This window comes from Xyrauchen texanus, chromosome 16 (genome assembly GCF_025860055.1).
Source record: "Xyrauchen texanus isolate HMW12.3.18 chromosome 16, RBS_HiC_50CHRs, whole genome shotgun sequence".
Classification (NCBI taxonomy): domain Eukaryota; kingdom Metazoa; phylum Chordata; class Actinopteri; order Cypriniformes; family Catostomidae; genus Xyrauchen; species Xyrauchen texanus.
Window position 1 is genome coordinate 2,178,792 of NC_068291.1, and position 27,723 is coordinate 2,206,514.

At 40.2% G+C, this 27,723-nt stretch overlaps 1 protein-coding gene across 2 annotated transcripts in view; it reads left to right on the forward strand.

Annotated features, from left to right (window-relative positions):
* The window catches only part of LOC127657289 (steroid hormone receptor ERR2-like), a 92,859-nt gene that overhangs the window by 29,011 nt on the left and 36,125 nt on the right, over positions 1–27,723 (forward strand). For both annotated transcript variants that reach the window (XM_052146018.1, XM_052146017.1), the window contains exons 2-3: positions 179–600; positions 17,749–17,865. In XM_052146018.1, coding sequence (XP_052001978.1) covers positions 192–600; positions 17,749–17,865 — 526 coding nt within the window. In that variant the 5' untranslated portion in view covers positions 179–191. The remainder of the gene's footprint in view (positions 1–178; positions 601–17,748; positions 17,866–27,723) is intronic.

Consider the following 27,723-nt stretch of genomic DNA (forward strand, 5'->3'; position numbering starts at 1 on the left):
TAACTGAGGTCTGTATGGCCAGTGATGGTGTGAAGAATGGGTGTAACATCTGTTCCATTTCACTCCTGCGACATCCACTCAATCCACTGAGGTCAAGTAGAAGTAGACCTTAAACCCCTAAACCATCTGACTGAAGGCTTGAGCACCAGTCTCACATGTCTCTCTCTCTGTGTTTCAGGCTGTTGAACAGAATGGCCGTTGAGGAGCGGCACATGCAATCCAGCTGTGGCTCCTACATAAAGACGGAACCGTCAAGTCCCTCATCTCTGGTGGACACTGCCAGTCACCCCAGTCCAGGCGCTCACTCCGATGCCAGCGGCAGCTACGCCAGTGCCATCAACAGCCACTCCAACGGCCTAGACTCTCCGCCCATGTTCACGGCGTGTGGGCCACTGGGCGCGGCGGCGAATGCCTGCCGCAAACGTTATGAGAACTGTTCCAGCACATTACTGGACGACCCGGGATCCATCAAATGCGAGTACATGCTCAACTCTATCCCTAAACGCTTGTGCCTGGTGTGCGGAGACATCGCATCGGGCTATCACTACGGTGTGGCGTCCTGTGAAGCGTGCAAGGCCTTTTTCAAGAGAACGATACAAGGTATTTATTTTGCATATGCTGTATTGTGTGTAGAGGGGCTACTATGCATGAAGACTACATAGTAAAGCACATTTTCAGAGATATGCCACTATGGAATTGCTTTATTACTACATTTTCAGAGAATGATCAACTATAAATAATGCTTTTCACATTGTTGGCTGTGAATGTCCCATTAGGCTGAATGGAGGATGCGGATATCATGACATGGACATGGCAATGTATGGTTTGGTGCCAGTAATCAATCCATCTGACATATGATAACATGACCACACTGAACAGAGAGATGAAATAGCCCTCACTGCATCACTGTGAAAAAAAATGAATATTTTATTCGGTAGTGGTGCACCTACCAGGAAATTTGAAACCAATATTTTAACACTGTGATTGGACGATACTGATCCGATCACTAATAAAAAAAATTAAAAGTGCCATATGTCTAACATTAGTTTGAATTGAAAACAGTTATGAATAGTGCTGTTGTCGCTATCAAAGATCATTGTGACATATTGCCAACCATTAAAACCCCTGAGAGCATCACACACAGCAAAGATACATAAAGAATTAGAGAGATATATCCAATACAAGCGATGAGAAATCATTGTTATCCATCTTTGGTGTTTTGTTATATATTTGATTTAAATGGGGACTTTCACAAAATAGTGCAGGGATGATGAGTGACTGATAATGAAGAGAGCATTTGAGTGAAGAGCGTGCATGATGGAAAGTGAAAGCAAAAATGTGCATAATCGCTCAAACTGTTTATATCACTCCACACACCATCTGTTGCAACTCAGGTTAACTACTTACTGTATCATGAACTAACAACCAGTGTTGGGTAAATTACTCAAAGTTATCAACTACAAATGACTATTTACTTTGCTAAAAAATGTAATCGGATTACTTTACTGATTACTTCGTTTAAAAAGTATCACATTACTAATTATTTTACTTTTAAGTTACTTTCTAAATCACTTTTCCTAGAAAAGGTTTTTTGTTTTCCGCTCAAATTCTAAATGTCTATATTTCCTCCTCATTCGCTAGCAGACGTTCATATGAATTCAGATTTTAAAAGTATTATACAGTACATACAGTATTCATTTAATGCAATACTGTACTTAAAAGTAAATACTTTAATTGAAAATCAGACACTGTAATCTGATTACATAAATTTAAAATGTAATGGGTTACATTACTTTTTTTTACTTTAAAAGTAATTTGATTAGAGTAACTAATTACTTTGTAATTGGATACACCCAATGCTGCTGACAATAAACAATTGTATTTTCATAAATTAGCATTAAGGAAGATTAGTAAATGCTGTAATAAAATATTGTTCATTGTTAGTTTTTTAAATGTGATTTTTTTTTAAATTATTCATCAATTCATATTTTGATCAGATTGAATATTTGTGCTTGACTTGGATGCACACTCACTCACCTTTGAAGTTTAACGGCAAGTTATTTTGCAGCATGACAAAGTGTTAAATATGAAGTGTTATTTCACTATATTACAAAGTGATGTCACTGACTGAGGTTCTCCATGCCCCAGCCCACAGACACAACTAATCAATCATGAAATTCGCTGATGGTTATTTTCATGATAGATTTATCCATTCCATGTTGCAGCCCTACTGTATTTATTCATCTTCAACAGACTGCATGAATCACAGACATTTCTGTCCATTGGGCAGTCAAACACGACATCACTTAGCATGCTCAAGCGGCCAGTTCTGTGTTCTCATGACTGTCAGGTGTTTAAATACTGCTTGGTGAACATTGATATTGGCTGCAGTCGTATCGGCTTTAAACAGTCTATGTACCTTTCACAAACAGGCAAACAGGCAAGGATGTTCAAAACACTGCTATTGGTGTTCGCTCCTGTCCACGATCTCCACTGTTGACTAAAGATGTGCTGTATCACTCAAGTCACAAATTTACACTCCGGCTTTAAACACCCACAGACGCACAAAAGCATTAATGATGAGAGATGCAAAACAAACACTTGAACAAATGAGCACTCTTGAGTTGAACGACGGCCCAAACAATTAAGAGGAGGAGAGTTACAAGACAGACAGACAGACAGACAGACAGACCCCCATCGCTGTGTTCCGCCTCTGAAGCTCTGTAAATGGAGCTAATCTCGAGCCGTTTGTCCGAGCCACAGGAGTTTTGTCAATAACAATCAGCGTTGAGCAGGAGTAATTAAGGCCGAGCCTTTTCATTAGGCCAGTGGGAGGGGCTTGTCTCCGGAGACGACAACCACAATTAGAAACGCAGGCACGCGTCGCCGGGTAATTTCAACCAAGGCTAGGAAGGAGAGATGAAAAAAGGGAAAAAAACAGAGGAGTTTCTTTAGATTGAAGAGGGAGCCGTCTTTTCTTTTCATAGAGACGGACGACTAATGGGATAATAATCAGACGCGCGTCTCGGGATGAACAAGGGACGATTTTAGGCGAAGAAGAAAAGTGAAAGAGAGAGAGCTGTTTTAGATAAAGAAAGGAGGAAGAATGGGGCAGACGATGAGCTTTTAAAAGAAGAAAATGAAAAGCAGAATAAGAGATGTAGATTAGACGTGATTAATTAAGTAAATAACGAGGTTGAGGTGAGGGTTTCGCTCCTGACTGTGATACAGCGTCCGTTTACTGAACACAAAACACAAGAAGGACACTTTAATTTGACATTCAGCCTGAACACAAGAGCAAAATGATTATTTTCCTGCCAAACACGTATTATCTACTTTGAAAAAACAAGTTTAATGGATTCAGAAAAAGTTTTGTCTCTGCAGAAATTAAACAAACATTTTGGAAAAATTTACTTTATTGTTAATCAGCAGCAATTTCACTGATGCCCAGATAGATCATTGTTAAATAAAATATAACTATTCACCATACATACACCGTACATACATATAATTATACACCATACAATCAGTTTTAACGTAACACTTGGCCAAGTGTTTATGTCTACCTTTGTGTATTGAATATGCTTGTAACGTTAGAAAAAATATGCATTCACTCAACAGACACCTCTTTGAGAATCAGTTCTCATCTGTAATTCTCCTTTAATCACTGCTTCACTGTTAAAGCCGCAGATGTCTTAACCTCGTGCGACCTCATGCGAGGACTCTCTATTTTGGATCGCTATACACAACACATCATTTATATTCATTTAAACTCATTGAATACTGGTCAGGACAATCTAAGGAGTCATTTAAGGGTTAAACTTCTTAAGGGTTAAACACCATGGCATTGATTTCTGTGACCAACAAAAGTGCCTTTAGTAGGAAACCTCTTCAAATCTTTTCACTGAAACTTTTTTGGTTGTAAAGAGTAGCGTCTCTAGTTTCGCTTCATATGCCGCATTCGATATTTCATTCATTTTTCGAGCTCTGGCGCGCTGATAATCATGAAGTGCTCAGATGAGTGCTGTGGAGCGGTTTTCTGACACACGTTCCAAAAACATGTTCGTTATTTTAAGTAACTTTACACAGTAACACATCTGTGGCTCATTTAGCTTCATTTTAATATACATTATATTTGATTTTATCACTGTGCAATATGATTATATTCATTAACATTAATAAATGCATTCATATATTTACTGTTTATCCAAAAACTGATAAATGTGTCTTTCAGAGGCTTTATATGGAGTTATGATGAAAATAAAACTGTTCTGAGACCAGTGCAGACAGACAGCACACTGGAGGTTAAGTCATGCACTAAATAGGGAGCAAGGGAGCATCCTATAGCTCTCCTATAACTGTTCTGAGACCAGTGCAGACAGACAGCACACTGGAGGTTAAGTCATGCACTAAATAGGGAGCAAGGGAGCATCCTAGCTCTCTATAACTGTTCTTAGACCAGTGCAGACAGACAGCACACTGGAGGTTAAGTCATTCACTACATAGGGAGCAAGGGAGCATCCTATAGCTCTCCTATAACTGTTCTGAGACCAGTGCAGACAGACAGCACACTGGAGGTTAAGTCATGCACTAAATAGGGAGCAAGGGAGCATCCTATATCTCTCTATAACTGTTTTGAGACCAGTGCAGACAGACAGCACACTGGAGGTTAAGTCATGCACTAAATAGGGAGCAAGGGAGCATCCTATAGCTCTCTATAACTGTTCTGAGACCAGTGCAGACAGACAGCACACTGGCGGTTAAGTCATGCGCTAAATAGGGAGCAAGGGAGCATCCTATATCTCTCTATACAGTTAAGTGCGTTCACTCCTAAAATCTGATGAAAAGTTCAGTTTCAGGCTGCAGATGATGTTTGGATCACTCAACATGTTTGACACACATGGGACAATGATCATCAGTACATAGATTCAACATTTATAATGGATCATTTTATTTTAATATGGTTGACAGTGATTGGATGATGCTGGACATTACTCTGAATTAATTATCATAATTACTGATGTAATGTCTCAAAAACATGAATAATCAACACTCCTGGAAACATCATAATAATTTGATGATAAAATCTGATTTTCTATTGTTTGGTATTTCTTAAAATGTCCCAACTTGGCCCCACTGTCCACATATGAGGACATCAATTATTAGGAAAACAATTAAACTAACCCAAATTATTTTTGGTTATTTCTTTTAATTTTTTTTATTGTTTATTAGGTGCTACTGGCTACAAATAAAAAAAAATGAAATGGAAAATGCACACAGCAGTCACGCTCGGGTCTCAGGAGGTTAAGATGGATGCTCAAGCTGTCTACCGTTACCAGTTCTTCCACTAGTTCCATCAGTCAAAGCTGGTCTAAATGTATTTAATCTCTGATCGGCATACGTTCATGACCAAAGCGACCCAACCATCATCCCCAAACACCTCCACGAGACTCCCAAAGCTCAACACAAGTGTAAGACTGTATGACACGTACAGCCTCTCTTTCTTCTATGAAATAATACAGCTTGACTGTAAGCATGTAAAAGTCACTTTAGATTTTGATGAGGAAGACCTTCCATTTTACCGTAATTTACTTACTTGACCTGAGTCTCTCCCTAAACCACGGTCTGGCAGCGGTCCTGAAAAACCATCACAGAAATTAAAGCAGATAAATGTTGAGAAGAGAAAAAAACAATCCCAAGGCTTTTTATTTTGAAAATATAATTTTAATAAGAGTTCTGAGGAGAGCCATTCTCAATGAACTGAAAGGACTGGCAGGGCACATGAAGCGATTGCACGGTCATCTAACATATTGCATCATTCCTAAATGTTGCAGATCATTTGCACATAAAATCTGAATCTAATTTGACCTAAATATTTTTAACTTTTGAACTAATTACTCCACTTTGATTGACATTGTCTCGTTTCCATAGGTAACTTGTTTTCAACAACAACAAAAAAAAAATACATTTTTTATTGTATTACCATTGAAATATATTGGAGTACCATATAAATACTAAGGTATCACCAAGTTATATCATGGTACCATATTACTTTTAAGGGTCAGATTAATTTGAGTAATGTGAACTTTTAAGGAATACCTAACCAAATAAATTTAAATTTTGTCATTATTTATTTAATTAATTAATTAATTTTGGACAGACAGAAATTCTAATCACAAAGTCTGTACACATTTTTGCTATTGTCTTCAGTGTTTCCTGTACAACCGATCAAACGCTGATGCTGCTGCGCAATCATTTGATTCAGTTTTACATGCCAGTCAATAGAGCGCAGCAGTCTGGTTACGAAGTGGAATTGATTATTAATGATAACTTTTAGTGATTAGTGAGCTCTGAGGTTGTTAATCGATGGTATATGCCCCTGTTGAAGACATCAATCCATGTTATTTCAACATTTTAAAAAACCATCATTCTTTATAGTACAATTTCTGGTGAAGAACTACACTACCCATAATCCTGAGGGGGAAAATACACCAATCAGAGAATCACAGCGAACTAAGCACTCCAAAAGAGCTCTTCATCATACATGCAATAACATTAAACTATATTGATCCTCTACTCATCAACAACTTAAAATAAACTTTTAGATTTTCCATTATTTTTAATTGGAGTAATTTGCAGTGCTTCATGGGATTGTAGTTTATTCCCTCATTAAAGATGTTCAGTACACAGACTTGTATCTTTACTTTTTGTCTGATTTTTAAATGAGGTGAATCACCTCAGAGCTGGTTGGTTTGGTTCGTGGTGCACAACTCTTTTATGAAGGATTTTAGGAAATCCCAATGGAAAAAATTAATGGGAAAAATACTTCCGGAACCAAGCTGACTGAAAAGTGGGTGGGCAATGTTGTACTCTACTGTGGTATAAACGGTTTTAGATTAACCCACCCCTAAACGGCATGACACAAACAGTGATTGGTCTCTTTTCATGTCAGTCCAGTTGTCTCTTCTTGGACCAGAATAAATTGAAATGTAGACCAGAATTTATACTGCAAGTCAAATGTCTGGATGTAATGTGAGACGTCCTGCCCTCTTTAGGGGTAATAAGAACTGTCAGTCTGTGAACACGAGTATTCTGTCAGCTCTTCCACACACACAGTGTGCCAATCAGACAGTGGGGTTCACTTACCAACACTGTTTTTCCATATCCTGCAGTAATGATCTGACAAGGAAAGCAGAAAATATTGCACATCCCAGAATAGCAAAGTTCAGTGTTTTCTCCAGCAGATAATACAAATGAATGAAGAATGAGTCTGTGAGTCTGGGAAAACAAATTCATGAATAAAATGTGTCGGAGCTCTCGGTTATCACAAGAAATGTGTTTGATTAGAAGTGTTTAGTTGCTCGTGACAACAAATGGGAAAACAGGAAGATGAGCGATCAGACTTTATCTCATTAATTTCACACCTTTATTTACCCCCAGCCCAAAGAGATATGCTGCATTTGCATACTGATTTGTGTAACCCAGATAAAAGGCAGAATTTCTAATTATTTGATATATCTTGGGACCTTCTCTTGATCTGTGCAATAATGTTAACATAATTGCATAAGTTGAGAATAGGGGGATGGAAGCGTTTGTGGAATATTATAATGCAACACTTACACTGAGGCCAAAGGAGATGAATGCCAATGTGGAGCAATTCAATACAGCCTATATAATGTTTCCTACTTGTTTCTTAATATATTTACATTATAACTGCATCAACCCCATAATCTTTACTAATACATTGCATTAAACCAAACAAAAATTCAATTACACATTTTTATTAATGGCAGCCTAGAAATTAAGCTGTAAATTGTAATAAAGATTAACAATAGTTTTCTGTAATTTTCTGAAAGCATTTTTATAATATTTATAAAAATGTTTTGGTGCACACTCACTTTAATGCCATATAGCAATTAAAGGGTCGACCGATAGTGGATTTTGCCTATACCAATAACTTAGGTGGTGAAAAAGTCTGATAACGTCTAGGTTACTGTTGTAACCTCTGTTCCCTGATGGAGGAAACGAGAAGTTTTGTCGAATGAAGTGACACTAGAGGTCTTTCTTGAAGGCCTCGGTTACCTCTGAACTTGAGAAAAGGCCAATGAGAAATTGGCAGACAGAATTTGCATGTCCCTCTCCCGGACATACGGGTATAAAAGGAGGGAATCGTGCATCTGTCCATTCAGGTTTTGCACTGAGGAGCAGAGAATAAGGTTCGGCCATTACAGTGGCTCGTTACAGCGTAGTGGCCGGGGGGACACAACGTCTCATTCCCTCCATCAGGGAACAGAGGTTACAATAGTAACCTAGACATTCCCCATCTGTTGCTCACTTGACGTTGCGTCGAATGAAGCGACACTAGGGGTCCCTATTCAATCATGCCATGCGCTGAACCGTGTACGTGAGCTGCAGAATCAGGTGTGGGCAGGCAATTGCATTTGCAGGCTCTGAGCTTGACTGATTCTAGCGGCTCGAATGGGGTCTCTGGAGGCCTGAAAGGCCCATGGAGAGATCCCATGAGGGTTGATTGATCGTATCTACGAGAGCAGGTGGTAGGCCACTTAGATGGTGGAGTGGTGGTGGTGTAGTGGGCTAAATCACATAACTGTTAAGCAGAAGGTTGTAGGTTCGAGCCCCACTGCTACCACCATTGTGTCCTTGAGCAAGGCACTTAACTCCAGGTTGCTCCGGGGGGATTGTCCCTGTAATAAGTGCACTGTAAGTCGCTTTGGATAAAAGCGTCTGCCAAATGCATAAATGTAAATGTAACTTAGATCTTCTGCATCCATATGCCCAGGAGCCTCTGGAATTGTTTTAGAGGAACGAATGTGCCTAGCTTGAACAAGGTGAGGCATTTCAGCACCGACTGCACGCACTCGTTGGTGAGGCGCTGTCATTGAGACTGAGTCTAACACCATGCTGAGAAAAGAGATGCTCTGAACCGGGGCAAGCTTGCTCTTCTCTTAGTTGACCTGAAGCCCTAGACGGCTGAGGTGCTTGAGCATCTGGTCTCTGTGGGTGCACAGTAACTCTCGTGAGTTGGCTAGAATGAGCCAGTTGAGGTAGTTGAGTATGCGGATGTCCACCTCCCGTAGCTGGACGAAGGGCTGCCTCTGCGACTTTCGTAAAGACGCAAGGGGACAGGCCGAAGGGTGGACCTTGTACTGATATGCCTGGTCATCAAACGCAAACCATAAGAAGGGTTGATGTCGAAGCAAGATAGAGACGTGTAAGTACGCATCCTTCATGTCTACCGCTGCGAACCAATCCTGATGCCGGACGCATTTTAGAATGTGTTTCTGCATGAGCATCTTGAACGGGAGTTTGTGTAAAGCCCGGTTGAAAACTTGCAGGTCCAGGATCGGCCGCAAGCCGCCGCCTTTTTTGGGTACGATAAAGTAAGGTCTGTAGAAACCCCTCTTCATCTCAGCTGGAGGGACAGGCTCTATCGCATCTTTGAGTAAAAGGGTTGCGATCTCCGCCCGTAGGGTGCTGGCATCTTCTGGTAAAGCACCGAAAGGAGGTGAAGGCCTGGCAAACTGAATCACGTAGCCTAGTCACATGGTCCTTGCTAACCAGCACGATGTGTTGAAAAGCGAAAGCCACGTGTCCAAGATCCACGTGAGGGGCACTAAGGGGATGATCATTTTCGTCACAGAGCACAGTTCCTGCAGCACATCGGGGTCAGGACTACCCAAGTTCAGCTCTTTAAGTGCCTTGGCCTGGTGGACTTGCAGAAGGGCCATGGCATGCAGGGCGGAGGTGGCCTGTCCGGTGGCGCTGTAGGCTTTGGCGGTCTGTGAACTTCATCCTACAGGCTTTGGAGGGTGCCAGGTGGCAGCGTTTTCCGGACACAGGTAGATCGCAACTGCTCTATCCACCTGAGGGACCTCGGAGTACCCGTCGAGGGTAGTGAGAGTGGACAAGCTAGGAGGTCAGTTGCGGGCAGTGAAAGGTGCCCTCCACGACCTCGTCAGCTCATCGTGCACCTCCTGGAAGAAAGGACGGGGGGGGCATGGCTGTGAGCGGCGCCCGGACTCGAAGAACCAATCATCTAGCCGTCAGGGCTGCGGGGAGGATGGAGGGTTCCAGTCCAACCCCATGCTCACGGTGGCCCGGGCAATTATGTCTGCCATCTGGGCGGCAGCCCAGTCAAGTCTTCTGCATCAGAGGCTAGGATGCTCTCTGATGCAGTGGCGAATTCTTCATCCAGCTCGGCGGGTCTGAGGGAGTAGTCAGACTGGCCATGAGGCAAGCCGCTCTCACCTCACTGGCCATTTGCCCTCAAATACAACCAGAATTTGAATATTTTATTGAGCTCTCTGAAAAGTGCAAATTTAGTATCCACACTGGGACATCCACATCAAAATAAGGAACATCAGATTTTGAAAGAAATTATACAGATAATAATATTATAAAAAATAACGTTATACACCAGTGATCATCAATAGTTTAATACAGCTTATTTTTCAGTTTAATCCAATTCAAAAGTACATTCATGCCCATGATTTGTTTCCAACTATCCATGCTATCCGTGTTTTTTTCTTGGCTACAGCTTCCACAGGTGTAATGAAAAATTCTGTTACAGTTACAGTAACTGGGTGTGGCAGGGCGGAGGGCGGGGCCGGGTCGTGATCATACATACCCGGTCCCTTATCAGGCTAATCAAGCCTCCGAGAGGGATAGAGGGACCGGGTGTGTATGATCACGACTCGGCCCTGCCACACTGGGATAAATGTTAGTAAGGGTGTAGATGTGTAGATGTTTAAATTCTTATAACTAATGCTGGAGCTGAGCAGGTGATTCTCTTTCCCTCATCAGTGCTGCACAGAATGTCAACATTGTCAAGATGTTTCACATGATGGTTGAACTGCTCCATTGTACTTTAAAATAGAAAATTCTCATATAAAATTGCACAACAATATCGATGGAAGCCCCAACTGCTGTTTCTCCTGGACCGTCGTCTACATCTTCCTCTCTCTCTTCAACTTCAGAGTGTTTCTTCATACTTCAGTGCAGCGCAGAGTGCTCAAAACACACCACTTTGAGCATTTCATAGATTAAACATGAAAAATATCTCATTTAATGGCTGTAGTAATGCTGCCTTCATGTGCTATCAGAATGATCCTACGTCTCACTTCTGAAGTCGTAATTACGAGTATGTCGCGTTCAAGTGCTTTGTTGTCAGAAAGAACAGGAAACATGGACGACACCGGGTTCATTCATACATATTTCTTGAGGAACTTTTATTTTGACAGCTTTATACATATTACTCAGTTAGCTTGCTGACAATAAGGGAATTTTGGTCAAATACAGGTTTATTTCACAGTGTAAAAATCTATAACATGCATCGAATGGTTGCTGATATACATAAATCGTTCGCGTCAGTTTCGCGCATGGTTTAAGCTCTTTTTTTCCTTTAAAGGTTTTGGCCACAGAGGAACATGGAAAAAAAACATATAATAACATCAACCTGTAAACAACCTGGACTCGTAGAATCATAATACTATACTTACACTTTTACAAAATTATTTTAACGTGGCTCGTTGTACGCATCGCTGCAGTTTCCTGCAGAAATGAACACTAGAGGCGCTACAACAACAACAACGACTTTTATTCAATTTCACACAAATCACAAGTAAAATGTCAGATTATCTGTTCATGAGCAGGGACCCTGGGCATCTTTCTATTGGTGTATTTCAGAGTCAGTAGAAAGGTCTCTTTAGTGTCCTAAGTTTTTATAACTGTGATCTTAATTGCCGTCTGTAAGCTGTTAGAATCTTAACGACTGTTCCACAGGTGCATGTTCATTAATCGTTTATGGTTCATTGAACAAGCATGAAAACATTGTTTAAACCCTTTACAATCAAGATCTGTAAAGTTATTTGGATTTTTACAAAATTATCAAATACAGTGTCCTGAAAAAGGGACGTTCCTTTTTTTGCTGAGTTTATGTAGACATTGCTTGCGAATCTTTGACCATGACTGTAAATCTACATCGCTTGGCTTTAGGGTTACACAAACTCCTAACTCCTCACCCTAACCCTAACAGTGAAATTTGCTATTGTTATATCCCTACTCACCTGAAGGACGGATAGATCAGGCAAATCTCCAGTCAGGCCTTTGTAGAGTGTGCTCCTTTGAATAACACTTTCATGAGTGGGAAGTTGCATATCCACAGGTATTTTAATTCAAACATGCAACATATTGTAATAAATCTACAATATTCAGCCTTTACCTTACACCCTCGGTTGTTGCTCTACACTTATTATATTAAATACTTATTTATATAGCTTGCTCACTGTATAATCATGATAGCCTAATACTTATAACACAAGATTGCATCTTAAATGAATGACTGAGTTGAAAACTTGAATAAGAACGCATTTTACACAGAGGGGACCAGCTAGGGAAACTTACCTGCCTACAATAACTGTTTTCATTTGAGTTACATTAATCATGAATAACCTTAGCCGAGTCCCCAGGAACATCGGGCTATTAAAGTAACAAGCCTGTAACTGCGGTCTTATTAATTCTAGCTTCACCATACACTCAAACTGTGAGGTTTATCTGCTTTTCTCATGGCCCTGTAACACAATGCCATGACAGTGACTTCACCTGTGCCCTGATCTTTATTAGAAACTGAGAGGAGACCAAGTTAATATAATTGATATCACAATTATCACAAAAATTAACAAACAGTCTGCTTTAAAACTAAGAAAAAACAAGCTTCTATACTAACGTTACATTAAAAATGAACACGTGGCGAACTAGCTTAGCCGCTATCTGCCGGCACACCACATTAGATTAAAATACTTACCCTTGTAGTTGTGCAGATAACTCGATATGTAGAGTTTAAAGCCCTTGTCCCTCTTGCTTGTCGGAGCAGGGGACCAGGCATCAACAATGCGATGAACATCGCTGACGCCAGTATTTTCGGAAGATGCTGGAGACGTCGAGTAAAAACAGACATTTTAGGCGACGCGCAAGTAAACCGGAAACAGATTTGGCGACAGCGGAACTTCACAGTTCAGTCTTTGTAATGTGTTTTAGCAATACATTTTTAACATTTATAATGTGTTTAGATTTTTTGTATTACCTTTACAGGGACTTTAACCCTTTCTTAAACATTTGTACAGGTCATAATTGCAAAACCTGTAAAAGTTAAAATAACAAAAAAAATCGAGGTTGGAAAAAATGTAGACATAAACGAAATTTCTGCGCAACTGTGAAACCAGAGGATAATTTCGCTTTTTCATTGAGTTTATCCTTCACGTCAAAACAGGGATTTTCATGTTTATGATAGATATCACCATGGTTGCAAATTAATAAAAAATAATTAAAGTATAGGCTACCCGATATTTTGGCCATGTTGCAGATGTCTTTCACTGTTCACTGATAGTCAGGCATTGGTGAAAAGTCTAACTTCATCAATTTATTCTGCTAAATTGTTCATACCCTGTATTAAATATCTATTTTTAAACCTAATCAGAATCAGAAAGATATTTATTGCCAAGTAAGTTTTACAAAAAGGAATTATTTTTGGTTTATTGGTGCATGTCTCAATGTGCATCAATCAAATAAATGTAAACAATTTTCACCTGTGTATAAATAATTCAATATATTTTACATATATTACTGTATAATCGCTTCAGAGTTTCAAAGTAATTTAAATGTCATTTCCTAAACCTTACCTTATCATGGAATCAAGAGTCAAGAATCTGTTATAAACCCTAATGGCTTTGGAGCAAAAAATAATAATAGCCAGGCTGGTCGATTTTGAGAGTCTAAGCTGTCCTCGTATTTCAAAGCGGCCGCGAGGCAACCGCCAGAGAACATGAAGCGGGCGGCCCGCCGTCTGAACGCACCTATAGCCGACAGCTTGGGGACGGCAGCAAAACGAAGCCGTGCGGACATTTTTTGCTATCTGGGAAATGGGCGTGACGAATTCGGCGGCAAACGCTTCATCCCCGCCAGTGAGACGCACCTATAGCCGACAGCTTGGGGACGGCGGCAAAACGAAGCCGTGCGGACATTTTTTGCTATCTGGGTAATTGACAACCAATAACAAACATTGTCTCTTTAATGGAAGTTAAGTACTTTTAGTTAGTTACTTCCAAACGCTACCATACAGAAATATTTTTCTGGCCATTCCTGCTCTATTGAGCATTATCTGATATCCTGCTGTATGTCAAGAACATGTTGTTTTTATTCACCACATCAAGACAACTCTGCTGAGAGCACTCGCTGAATTTATTCAAAGACATTCAAACCACACGCTCGCATGAGAACAACAGCACTGTCTGCCCTCTGTCATTCTGTATTTAAGAATCTCAGCTGCCATTATCCAGAAACGTCCTAATTGGAATGCCTCACCACAGTTAAATGTACATGGACACAAGCAGAATGGCAGAGTGTATCAAGCACTTTGCCTATTGTTACTGTCACAATACGACTGAAACTGCTCTTTTATTGTGTTGTGATGAAGCTCAAGTGCTCAGCTTGAATAATGTATCAGTAGCTGCTTATTCTCTATGTAAATACAGAGTAGCAAAAGAGGGACTGGTTTTGGTCTGGCATTATGTAAAGTGCCTCATTCTGCAGGTCGAGCTAGTATACTGCTGGGGTCCGTAAAGCATGAGCAGCCTGCCGCAAATACGCTCTGAATTTGTGAATGTAATGTGGCGAGGTGCGATGTGAATAGCTCAAAACTGAGCAGAGCTTCTCCCATTTTTAAGTCATGTCTCATCTGTTTTGTTGCCTCATCTTTCCTCCTCATGTTCTGTTCTAACTAGCCCTGTTCAGTAGTGTCTTATGGCCAAAAGCAATTTATCAAATTGAGCGAAAGATGATTTTATAAATAAAGTGATTTATAGAGCATTCTTTTGATAACTATAATGGATCCAGCGCACCACGGTCAATCTGTATCTCAAGATGGTTTTGAAAACCAGTCAGGAACTGTGTAAATAAAGAAAAAGATTTAACAGTAATTTAAAAAGAAAAAGAAAAAAATCTGATTTTTGATGTGGAAACAAAGGACAGAATTGTCACGTCCTGTCACTCTGTCAGTCTGGGTTTTTGTCTAACAGGACCATGCCATCATTGTCCCATGTCTGTCCTGTGTTTAAATGTCTGTCTCCGTGTGACAAGAGTGCACCGCAGGGATAAAAACATAGCCGTGCGCTCTTCGGTCTGTCTTGTTTCATATCGTGAGCACGTGTCTGGATCATGACTTCCCTTTCTGATTCGGTTTCGGAATCTGTGTCGGGATCCAGACTCTCGTGCTTTATTTTCTCTCTCGACCACAGATGTGCGTTACGCTCGCTTTGCACTGCACGCCTGAGCTGTCTTCACGTTGTGCCGAGGTCTGAGATTTCGGGTTTGTGTGTGGCCGAAATCTCGCACAGGTGTGCCGTCTTGTTTTTGTCGCCTGTTGCGTGCACCGTGTGGCGTTTGCCTCGCAATGAATGCTCAGATTTTGTTTAGTGTGAGAATGTGTGGCATCGCTTTGTTTGGCGTTGCTACACATTCTCTCGTATGTTTGTCAGTTGGCATGAGCGTATTGCCTTATTGTCTTGACAATGTGCGCTCGTGCCATTCGGGTGTTTTGTAGTCTTGTGAGAGCACGTGTCTGTTTTGTTTCAGCCACACGTCTTTCTGTCTTACGTCATTCCCCACCTCCTTGTTTGTCCATTATTAGTTCATTTGTTACACCTGCCCTGCATTAACCGGTTTGATTTCCTGCCCTATTTTAGTCTCCTCATTTGTGCTGACCAGTGCCAGTCTGTCTTGTGTGCTTGTGTTTTCGTTTGGTCTGTTGGTTTGTTCCAGTCGGTCTTGTGTGTTGGTCCTGTCTTTGATTCTCCCATCCCTCTTCCGTCCGATTGATCCTGGTTCCCCATTGCCGTCTGCTCCAGCCCGTATTGCGTTTTCCCCTGCGGGGTAGTTTGTGTTTGTTTTTCTCCCCTTGTGGGAGTATTTTTTGTATTGAATAAACCTTTGTTTTTCACTCTGTGTTTGGGTCCTGCGCCTCTCTGATCCTGACAATAATAGTGTTACATCATTATTATGGTGATTTGTGTTTCCTTTGGCTGGGAACTTGGACCTTGTTTACTTTTAATTATTTTCCTCTTAGCATGAATAAAGCCTAATAAATGATAATAACCAAATCACTCTATGTGAACAAAACCAGATTTTTACAACATGCGGTGGTCATTTTAAAACTTATTTTTTGAGGAAAATACAGTAAATAAAAATTAGCATCACGTCCAAACAACCATAATGGTTTGAGTCTGTCTTCATTAGGGTTCCTTAATGCCAGGGGACACTGAGAGCAAATCAGTAGAGATGGGGATGTTAGGTCACAAATGGGCGGCGTTTCATACATTGTTGTCTGATCTCTCTCTCTCTCTCTCTCTCTCTTCATCCCATTGCAGAAATGTGGCATATTCATACTAATTATATTTTGTAAATAGCTCCATTAAATACATTAGAGTAGTGAGGGAATATAGACTCATTATTTCTGTTACAGCTATGGCAGTTTAAAATGTTATATTTTGTATTTATAGTTTCTAAACTATTTTGTAGTTTGTGTATGTATTTACATAACAAAAATGGCAAATATTGTTTTATAGGCATTCCCATGGTTGTTATGAGCCATACATGGTCTTATTGTATATTTGTGGTATAATTACAAATGCCACTGTATTATGGAGGAACGATGGTGCTACCAAATCCGGTGCTGATGCCCACATTGCAGAACTTGGTTGCACCGGTGCCACTGCACTCAAATGTTAGTCTGGAGCCCTCCATCCATCTGCATGAATTCAACAAACTCAAGGTTTGGTTTCACGTTAATGAGGCTTAAGTCTTCTTAAAGTATGAACAAAACTGTTCAATTCTGAAATGCATCGAAGTTGCATAGAGCAAATGACACAAACACTGAGTTGTTTTGTTTTTTGTCTACATCCTATGAGACCTCTGATGCATCGCATCGCTACGCAACGGTTTGAGTCTGTCCACATCAGGGTTGCTTAGCGCCACAATGGTTTCATTCTGACTGCATCGGACGCGACTAATTGCATGTCGCATCTTGCCGCAAAAGCTTTGATGCTGTCAACGTCGAACATGGCCGATTTCACATTGAATTGTGCTGCAACGGTTTAAGTCTGTCTACACTGGATGCGACCGATGTCCCATCGCATCGCACCACAACGGTTTGAGTATGTCTACATTGAATGCGACTGATTTCATGTTGCATCATGTCGTGACGGTTTGTGTCTGTCTACATCGGACGAGACCTATGTCATGTTGTATCATGCTGCAACAGCTTGAGGCTGTCTACTTTCGGCGTAGAAGCTAACGTTTACACAGATGGCGGACATAGGCAATTACCTGTGAGCTTGAGAAGGCTTCAGCAACAGGGCATCAGAAATACAACGGGGTGTCCTTAAGCTGTTGGCGCAATGCCACGGTCGCATCCATTGTAGACAGCATCATTTATTATAATGTGAGCGCGTGTGTTACAGTTAATGGGTAAATTAACAAGAGATTACTGTAATTCAATCACAGCTACATTACAGTCATTCCCTGGTCCTTATAACTGTGAAGTCACTACTATAAAATGCTGTAGTACTATAAAACTATGACAACAAGTAGACAGGAATGTATTGTCATTTCACAGAAAATATTGTACATTGTAGTGGTAGAAATGGTCTTACTCTCGCTTGTTTTTGTCTCTATCAGGTAACATTGAGTACAGCTGTCCGGCCACCAACGAGTGTGAGATCACGAAAAGAAGACGCAAGTCCTGTCAAGCCTGCCGCTTCATGAAGTGTTTGAAAGTGGGCATGTTAAAAGAAGGTGAGAACTCCACAGATGGATATATCTGTTTCCCTCCTGTGTATCTTTCAGTGTATCAAACTTCCCGACTGTAAATTTCAGCAGTCAATGCAAATATACCACCATAAACCATTTCTACATTACAGCGTATGGTACATAAATGCACATGACCTAATAATGCCAGCAGTATGGAATAATCATGTGGTAGGTGTGCTGCTACTTTTGACCAGAAACACTCTAAGTAACTACACATTACAGACACAAACACATGTATCCCCATTGTACATACTAAACATGCTTTCTTGCACTACTTTGGCTGTAACAAACCTCATTACCTAGATGCATTTTGACACATTTCCAAACACAATGGTGTGTCTAAATCAAGCCTGAGCAGCTACACTTACAAAAAAGTACCAAAAAGTAGCATGAGACTGGCATGGTGTTTTGGACCATGTTAGTATCTTGGAGGTGCCTGGGAGGTACCATGAAAACACCATGTAAACACATGTTATATGAATTTCAGTAGCACATATAAATATCAAAGTATCCTGGTGTAACCATGTGATACCATCACTGAACCAGTACTTTATATTGTAGAAGTGTTTGTGTTAGTGTACTTGCGTAGAGTACACGTCAGTGGTACAGCAGTGCTTTAATTAGGTCAGATTTGACTTTGTAATGTCATTTGTCGGCCTTTAATCAATCAAAGCGTCTTCTCAGACAATAACGCAACGGTTTATCAAACACACTTCAGCGATCCGAGTTTACCCCAGGGTGAGTGTGAGCAGCAGATGATGTGATGAGCTTGCCAGAAACACACACTAGTGATGTTCGTAAATGATGCTGGCTGGCATGCCAGTGGACCCATGTCAAACCAGAGCTGGACCCGAGGTGCTGTTGGAACGACCCGCCGTGCACCACCTCACCCCACCCCACAGCAGCGTGGCAGTAAATAATTGCGCCTGTTGGGCAGAGAGACAGAAATATGCTGAATAGGTCGATCCGAGCCTCTGACTAACACAAGTGTAACAGTATTCCAGCTGGAAAGGCTCAGAGCGCTCTCAGCTCTCCCCGACGTATTGATCCACTAAATGTTTTCCGAACATCTCAGCTCGCTTCCTGTGGAAGCTTTTTTAAAATCCTGCCATCTGGGAAATCACTGACAATTAAACATGCTGAAAAATCTAGATTTTTACTTTTTTCTTTTTCTTTCTTTCTTTCTCAACTTTTTCCTGGCATGGTGTCTGTCTGTCTGTCTGTCTGTCTGTCTGTCCAACTGTCCATCCTTCTTTTTCTTTCTTTCTCAGCTTTTTCCTGGCGTAGTGTTTGTTTCTATCTATCTGTCTGTCTGTCCGTCTATCTAGCTAACTATCTATCTATCATCTGTCTGTCTATAATCTGTCTGTCTGTCTATCTATCTATCTATCTGTCTATCATCTGTCTTTCTATCTATCTATCATCTGTCTGTCTATAATCTGTCTGTCTGTCTATCTATCATCTGTCTGTCTATCTATCTGTCTATCATCTGTCTGTCTATCTATCTATCATCTGTCTGTCTATAATCTGTCTGTCTGTCTATCTATCTATCTGTCTATCTATCTATCATCTGTCTGTCTGTCTGTCTATCTATCTGTCTGTCTATCTATCTATCTGTCCATCCTTCTTTCTCTTTCTTTCTCAGCTTTTTCCTGGCGTAGTGTTTGTTTCTATCTATCTGTCTGTCTGTCTGTCTGTCTGTCTATCTATCTATCTATCTATCTATCATCTGTCTGCCTATCTATCTCTCTATCTATCATCTGTCTGTCTATCTATCTATCTATTTATCATCTGTCTGTCTATCTATCTGTCTATCTATCTATCTTTCTGTCTGTCTCTATCTATCTATCTTTCTGTCTGTCTATCTGTCTATCTATCTATATGTCTGTCTGTCTGTCTATCTATTTATCTATCATATGTCTATCTATCTATCTATCTATCTATCTATCTATCTATCTATCTATCTATCTATCTATCTATCTATCTATCTATCTATCTATCTATCTATCTATCTGTCTGTCTGTCCAACTGTCCATCCTTCTTTTTCTTTATTTCTCAGCTTTTTCCTGGCGTAGTGTTTGTTTCTATCTGTCTGTCTGTCTATCTATCTGTATGTCTGTCTATCTGTCTGTCTGTCTGTCTGTCTGTCTATCTATTTATCTATCATATGTCTGTCTGTCTGTCCAACTGTCCATCCTTCTTTTTCTTTCTTTCTCAGCTTTTTCCTGGTGTAGTGTTTGTTTCTATCTATCTATCTATCTATCTATCTATCTATCTATCTATCTATCTATCTATCTATCTATCTATCTATCTATCTATCTACCTGTCTGTCTATCATCTATCTATCTATCTTTTCTTCTTTCTTTCTTAGCTTTTTTCTGGCGTAGTGTTTGTTTATCTATCCATCTATTGATCCATCCATCCATCTTTTTCTGTATCTTGTTTACAACCTTTGTATCATTTCTTTTCAGTCTTTCCATGGATTTAAATGGCTATTCTGTGTTTTTAATGCAGTGATGGTATGTAATAGACACACTAATGTCTCCAGTGGATGCAGGAGTAACATAATATCATTTCAGTACTGGCAGAATCAGATGGCAGTGTTTAAAGCAGGTGACTAGAGTGTCTGTAATAGTCTGTAGTTCACCCACAATCCATCTGTGATGTGAAAGCTGTATATGCAGCTGAATGAGGTAACGGAATCTCTCCATTGCTTGAGACAGAGTGAAAAAATGAAGCAGTAATCGCATTACTAGCTGATGAAAAATTAATGCAAATATAGTATCTGGAGCAATAAGAGCCAAGGCAATTGGGAGAGATTGTCATAAATGAATCACCTATGTCTAGCCAAAGAAAATAGGGCTTAAACAATAGATCAAGATCTAGACCACATTACTGACATCAGTGCATGTGTCTATAGTAAAGAGCAGGTGAAAATTAGACCACATTCTTCGATCTTAGAATGCTTACATGCGTTTTCAGTATCTCACAAAACCGCATTATTCCCAGCTGCAAACTAAAACACACACACACACACAATAATGAAAATTCTAAATAAAATAGAAATTTTCTTTTTACTGTAAATTCGATTTTACAGTAAAAAGAAAATATCTCCCAAAAAAAGAATAATTTACCCCCATAGTAATCTAGTAATCATTTACTAGACTTTTCTAGTCCTCATTAAAGATAATTATTATCATCCTTCCTTAATCTCAACCTACACTTCCCCTTCTAACACATTAGCAAGAATTCTCATCATACCTTCTGTTGGTGTGACCAGTGCAACATATCAGATATGTGCTTTTGTGTTAGCATTTACCCAGGTTAACTAACCTTCACTTCCCCAACACTATCAAAATGAGTTTATTCATTTTACAATTGAGGACATGGAAAGACATCTCGCTGGCCATTCCTTGTCCCTCCTCAACTCAAGGTCGCGCATCTGTCTCTGTGACCATGCTACGTGAGCGCCAAATCAATCAGCCTTTTCAAGGAGATGCAGAAAGTGAGACAGAGAGGGTCATGTCCGACCACGTCCAGCTTCATTGTATGACCGGCCTGACCGGAGCCAACGGTGAGATGTTGGTGAGTCAAACGAAGGTCGCACGGTGAATGAAAACAGCTCGCCTAATTATAACTTCGCAGGACAAAAAAATAAATACCTGCACTTTCCATTCTGTTTGATGCCGTACCACAAATCATGAGTTTGTTGTGCTGTATTTACCAAAGACAAACCTGAGGACTGATATTAAATGTGCTTAAGTGTCAAAAGTTCAAATAAATGGCTTAATGCTTGACTGTCAATGAATTGTCCAGGGGTTTCCTTCTGATTTTGATTCAGATTCGTGAATCGATTTGCGAAATAAACCATTTGGACCAGTTTTTCAACCCAGTTGAGAATCAAATTGATCAAACGATTCGTTTGCAGATTATGTCACTATCATCAAGCCGTGTGCAGTTTACATTTGGAGCGGTATTATTTTAGGGATAAATGTTAATTGTCTGGAGAAAATTATAGGCGTAAAAGTATTCATCAAAGTCAACAAAAATTAGTAGAAACATTCAAAAACTGTACTTAAGTACAGTAACTCAATATTTGCACTTTTTAAATATTTACCTCTGTTAATATCATCTGTTGTTTCTGGAGATAGTCCATATGTAGTGTGTAGGATAACACATTTTATGTGTAATTAATGGTGAAAGAGTGATTTCAATTCTATTACAATTCAATAAATTCCTCCTCCTGTCATTCCAACTGATCCAATTCCTAAATTAATTTCCCTCACCGTGATTGAAGTCTTTCTCAGCGGCGCAGAGATCTGACAGTCTGAGAACAGGATGTTTTTAGTCATGTGATGTTCTGCAGAGATCTGGACCAGCTTCATTCCCTCAAAACAGGAAGTGATCAATAACTGGACTCAAATGTCAGGGACTACAGGTTTTTTTCCTCTGATCAATGGAGGTGAATTGGAGCTGGGAAGAAAGCAACGGATACTGTAGAGAGCTTTTACACTGACGTAATCCCACAATTCCTGCCTTTAAAGACACATAACCCACTCTATCTGGAACATACTCCCATGTTTATCAAGACCTTTGATTTCAGTGTCCTGTACAATACACTGCCAAAGTTGCCAATTAGATTTAAATGAGCAGATATTTCAGAGCCTATGATTGGATCATAGTGATTAATATGTTTCAGCTGGCAACAATTCTTTTAACCCTAACTGATGCAGCTTTTCATGCAGTGTGTAGCTTCTTATTTCCTAAACAACCATGTCAGAAGACTTATCCCGTGGTCGTGGAAAAGAACGACAATGCTGAGATTCATCTGGCTCAAATTGTGAGAGTGGTTCAGGGAGCATGAGGAATCATTTTCACACATGAATTGGTCAACACAGAGTCCCGACCTCAACCCAATTGAAAGTCTTTGAGATGTGCTGGAGAAGACTTTACGGAGAGGTTCGACATTGCTTGAGATTGGATTTAGGATGGACCACACCGAAATTACCGGCCAGGTGGAACTGCATTTCACATCCCTGATCTCTGCCTGCATCACCTCGGACTATTGATGGACTACGATCTTGAAATGGAATGCTTAGACTAACAATTGCCAACAAAAGCCTTCATAAGCCAATTAACAAGGACAATTGCATCTATGTGAACTTCTGCAGTTAATCCAGGATGGACTTCAAAGACATTAATCATTAATCTTACAGTTCATACAAAATCGATGTTTAAACACTGACCCTTAACACTTAATTAGTTTAATCATTTTAAACCATGACTTTAACTCTACATAAGTAATATTTACATTATATTCATGATGTTAGTCAGAGGGGATCTGGCCCCCACAGTGAGTCTGGTTTAGGGTTAGGGTGGGGTTGGTCAGAGGGGAACTGGCCCCCACAGTGAGTCTGGTTTAGGGTTAGGGTGGGGTTAGTCAGAGGGGAACTGGCCCCCACAGTGAGTCTGGTTTAGGGTTAGGGTGGGGTCAGTCAGAGGGGAACTGGCCCCCACAGTGAGTCTGGTTTAGGGTTAGGGTGGGGTAAGTCAGAGGGGAACTGGCCCCCACAGTAAGTCTGGTTTAGGGTTAAGGTGGGGTCAGTCAGAGGGGAACTGGCCCCCACAGTGAGTCTGGTTTAGGGTTAGGGTGGGGTTGGTCAGAGGGGAACTGGCCCCCACAGTGAGTCTGGTTTAGGGTTAGGGTGGGGTTAGTCAGAGGGGAACTGGCCCCCACAGTGAGTCTGGTTTAGGGTTAGGGTGGGGTTAGTCAGAGGGGAACAGGCCCACACAGTGAGTCTGGTTTAGGGTTAGGGTGGGGTTAGTCAGAGGGGAACTGGCCCACACAGTGAGTCTGGTTTAGGGTTAGGGTGGGGTTAGTCAGAGGGGAACTGGCCCCCACAGTAAGTCTGGTTTCTCCCAAGGTTATTTTTCTCCATTAATCTACATCTTATGGAGTTTTGTGTTCCTCGCCACAGTCGCCTTCAGCTGCTCACTGGAGTTATTAATATAATTATTATTTAATTAATTATTTTAAACACGATTAACAATCATATTTAATCAAACTACACAATGATGACTCATCGACATTATAGACATTACAGTTTTATCTTATGTAAAGCTGCTTTGAAACTATGTGTGTTGTTAAAGGCGCTATAATAAAATTGAATTGAATTAAGGTTGTCAAAATAATGCCACGACGAATGCTTGCTATAATCCAAGCTCAAGGCTGTCCAACAAAATATTAGAGTATAAGTTTGTTTTTGGCCAGGCAGTGTCCCAAATACTAACACATTCTCTAATTCATAAACATTTTTCAATTTAACTTTGCACTCAAATTGTAATGCTGATAATAATGACATTTCTAATGAAACATTTTATAATTATATTCACCGCTCGTGAAGAAAAATGCCTTTCATTGCACCCACGAGCTGCCATACCTACAGTAGGGTTTTTTGAAATTGTGCTGACGGGAGGTGATTTCGTCGGCAGCCATGAAAGACAGAGCTGGCTGTGGTCTTAGGACGTGGCCCTGTGAGTTTCCTAGCTAAAAACGGGTGAGCCTAAGCTCCCTCTGCCACTGCCAACCATTTCAGCAACGCTGACACGTTCCCTTCAAACAGATGACAGGCACACAGAACAGGTGAGAGCACCAAAAATAAAGGCTTCTGCCAAGTCCTGCGACCCCCAAGTGAACCAATGATGGGAGTGGGGACGGGCCCTTTCGTAGGGGCTTTGCTCCACAGGGGAATATTGTTTTGGGAGAGAAAAAGGAGCCTGGGGTCAGCTGAACCTTGCTCAGTTAAGGGCCCGAGGGCTAATCCGCAGTCAGATGCCTTCTGCGCTGGTCCTAAGTCCTCTCTCACTCTCTCGCCCGCACCGCCATGCTCACTTTAATGAAATGAAATTCGAGATCATTCGCTGTTAACCAGTCGCAGTCAACATTGTAAAACACACTCGCTTTCATAAGTGTGTGTGTTGACTACACTGATGAACACTCTCGTGTTTCATTAAAAATACTTTGTATTCAGACATTTTTGGAACAATTCAAATGTGTTTACCTTTCTTCATCATGCTACTGATAACGCAATGCAAATCGCCATCTCCAAGACATGGGTTCTGGTCCCGTGTAAACCAGGAAGTAGTTACTTTTACTTAAACAATGGTGAGCAATTCGGAGGTTGCATTTTAATTTTAAACTACTTTTTTATTGCTCTAATGGTTAGGTTTAGGGTTGGGGTTTGGGTTAGGGTGTATGGTTAATAAATAAGATTCCTGTTGATTGTACTACATCCTTTATAACTAAAGATACGACTCGTTTTTGGCACCACCCTGTGGACAATTCACCCGAAAACTGGAGCTCACATGTGCCCACACGTTCCAGCACAGGCCGATTACAGCATTTGAGGAGAATAGTCCAAAAAAGAGTACCCTTGGTTTATATGAAAGACAGTTAATAGCATTATTTATCCATAAGAATTGATTGGATTGGAAAATGTTGGCATTACAGGTGCTTGGAGGTGAAGGCTTGAAAACATTTCCAATTTTCAAATTGGAAAATCTATATTTTTACCCATCCCAAATCCTTATTATTTTGATTTTAAGCCATACATTTCGTTAGGTTCAACACAGCAAAATCCAATTATATGGCATTCCCCCTGGAGCCTGCTTCCGTACCCCCAGTTGGGAATCACTGCTCTATCTGTCTCTCATGTACCTCAGATTCTTCAAACTGGCTTTACGATGGCTGACAATAGCATGTGACACGGAGAGATTCATGGAGCGTTTCTTAACCCGAGACTCAAAGTGGACTATCCGGCTTATGAGAGATTCAGAGAAATGTGATACATGTAGAATGTGACGTAGAATTATTTAATTAACACACAAGCCATTTTCGATCCCAATTAGAACAACTAGGCCAGTGTTGCGTTTTAGCAGTCAATGTAAGAGCAGCGAAGTTCTAGCAGGAAGACTAGCAGCTGTTCATCATCGTACCATTAGCTGGGTAACTACTAGCCAATCACATGTAAGCCGTTGCTTTATAAGTCACAATCTGTCATATTGCTGTTTCAGTGTGCCAACACGGCAACCTCCACCACCCCACCACCACCTGTTGAGTCCCGTCCTGCACAGGGGTAGGCTCCTCACCCCTGCCTCAAATCTCCGGCAGGATCCGAGTACAACTTATTTACTTCTTTACTCCAAAGTGAGACATTACATTCCTGTTTAATTTTCCTCAAATAAATGTAATCTAAAACTTAACTGAAGTCTGCAAGTCTTTAGCAGTGTAGTGTTACCAGATTAGTTAACGTAATAACAATTTGGGAACACTTTACTATAAGGTTGTATACATTAACATTAGTTAATGCAATTTTTGAACAAACAATTAACAATAATTTTACAGTATTTATTAATGTTGGTTAATTTTAATTCTACACATAATACATTTTTAACATTAATGCATTGTGAACTAACAATGAACAATGGTAGGCTATTTATAAATGCTGTAAAAATTGTTCAATGTTCATGATACATACGGTAATATTTTAACTAAATGTTAACATACAAAACCTTACTGTAAAGTTCTGCACCAAAGTTTTGTTTTAAAAGGATTTCAAACTATTTCAATAACAATATACTGACAAAGAATGACAATATGGCTTTTATTTAGGACTGAAGTTATGTATTTGCCTTTGGGTGTGCAGTAATACTAACATTGTTAATTCAAACAATTTGGGCCATTGTAGATATATTATATTTAAAATGCCTTGAGTCAGTCCAATCTGAAGCATAATCACAATCGTTTTATGTCTCTCCCCACAGTCTGTGATTATCAATAAAAATATTAAAATTGTAGTTTGAAGAAATGAGATTTCTCTTCGACTTTGCAGCCATCAAATGATCTCCCCGAGTTTGCGAGGAAGAGTAGGACCACGGGGACCGGCGGATAATTAGGTTAGTGGGTTGTCAGTGTCAGGAAATTGAAAGACAATCCTAATCAGATTTCTGTTTCTAGGGAATCAAATAAGTTGTATAAGGAGAAGAAATCTCCTGATTCGACTTCTAAAAAAGACAACGCAGTTTGTTGTCGCGGCTCTTGTTGCGCTTTTGTATGCTCATATTTCATGAAATAGCCATTAGAATTCACATCAAATGCAATTAGCAGTTCATATTCTGGAGTTGTATACCTTTCCGAGAAAATGTCAAAGAAAAAAAAGCAAAGCATTTACACACAGATGTGAGGTATTTTTCAGAAGGTTGTATTCATTGCACCTGTGATACTTCTGCCATTCTCACTAAAATAGAATCTCATTTGTCTGCTGATTATATGTGCTGAATGAACATGAACATCATATAATGTTCAATAAACAGCATCATTTGCAGTCTGTGTAGTTGTACTGTGATGAGAGGTTTAACTGGTCACTTAGGGTCACAGCAGAGTCGTTTAGAGTTTTTGACTTCAGGAACACCTTTCAGAGATAAACACAAGACAAATGCAAAAAGGACTTTTTTTTGAACAAATAAATATGCTTGTGTTGTAATTTAAGGAGTATTTCTTTTGAAGGTTACGGTAGACTTTTAGAAATACGCTCAGACAAGTCAGCTTCATTAATTTAACGTTTATTATTTACACAACTTCAGAAAAGAAATAGGATTGGAATAAAGAGGTAAATCTGGCCATGACTCGCTAAGGGAGTGACAGTTATCCACTGCTAAAACTTCCTGTCACTTCCTGTAGGATGATGTCATTAAAAAAGGGGTATAACAAAAAACTTAACAGGATGGAAAGTGATTTTGAGGACATCAGAAAAACAGGGTTCCCGTACGCATGGAAAACTTGTA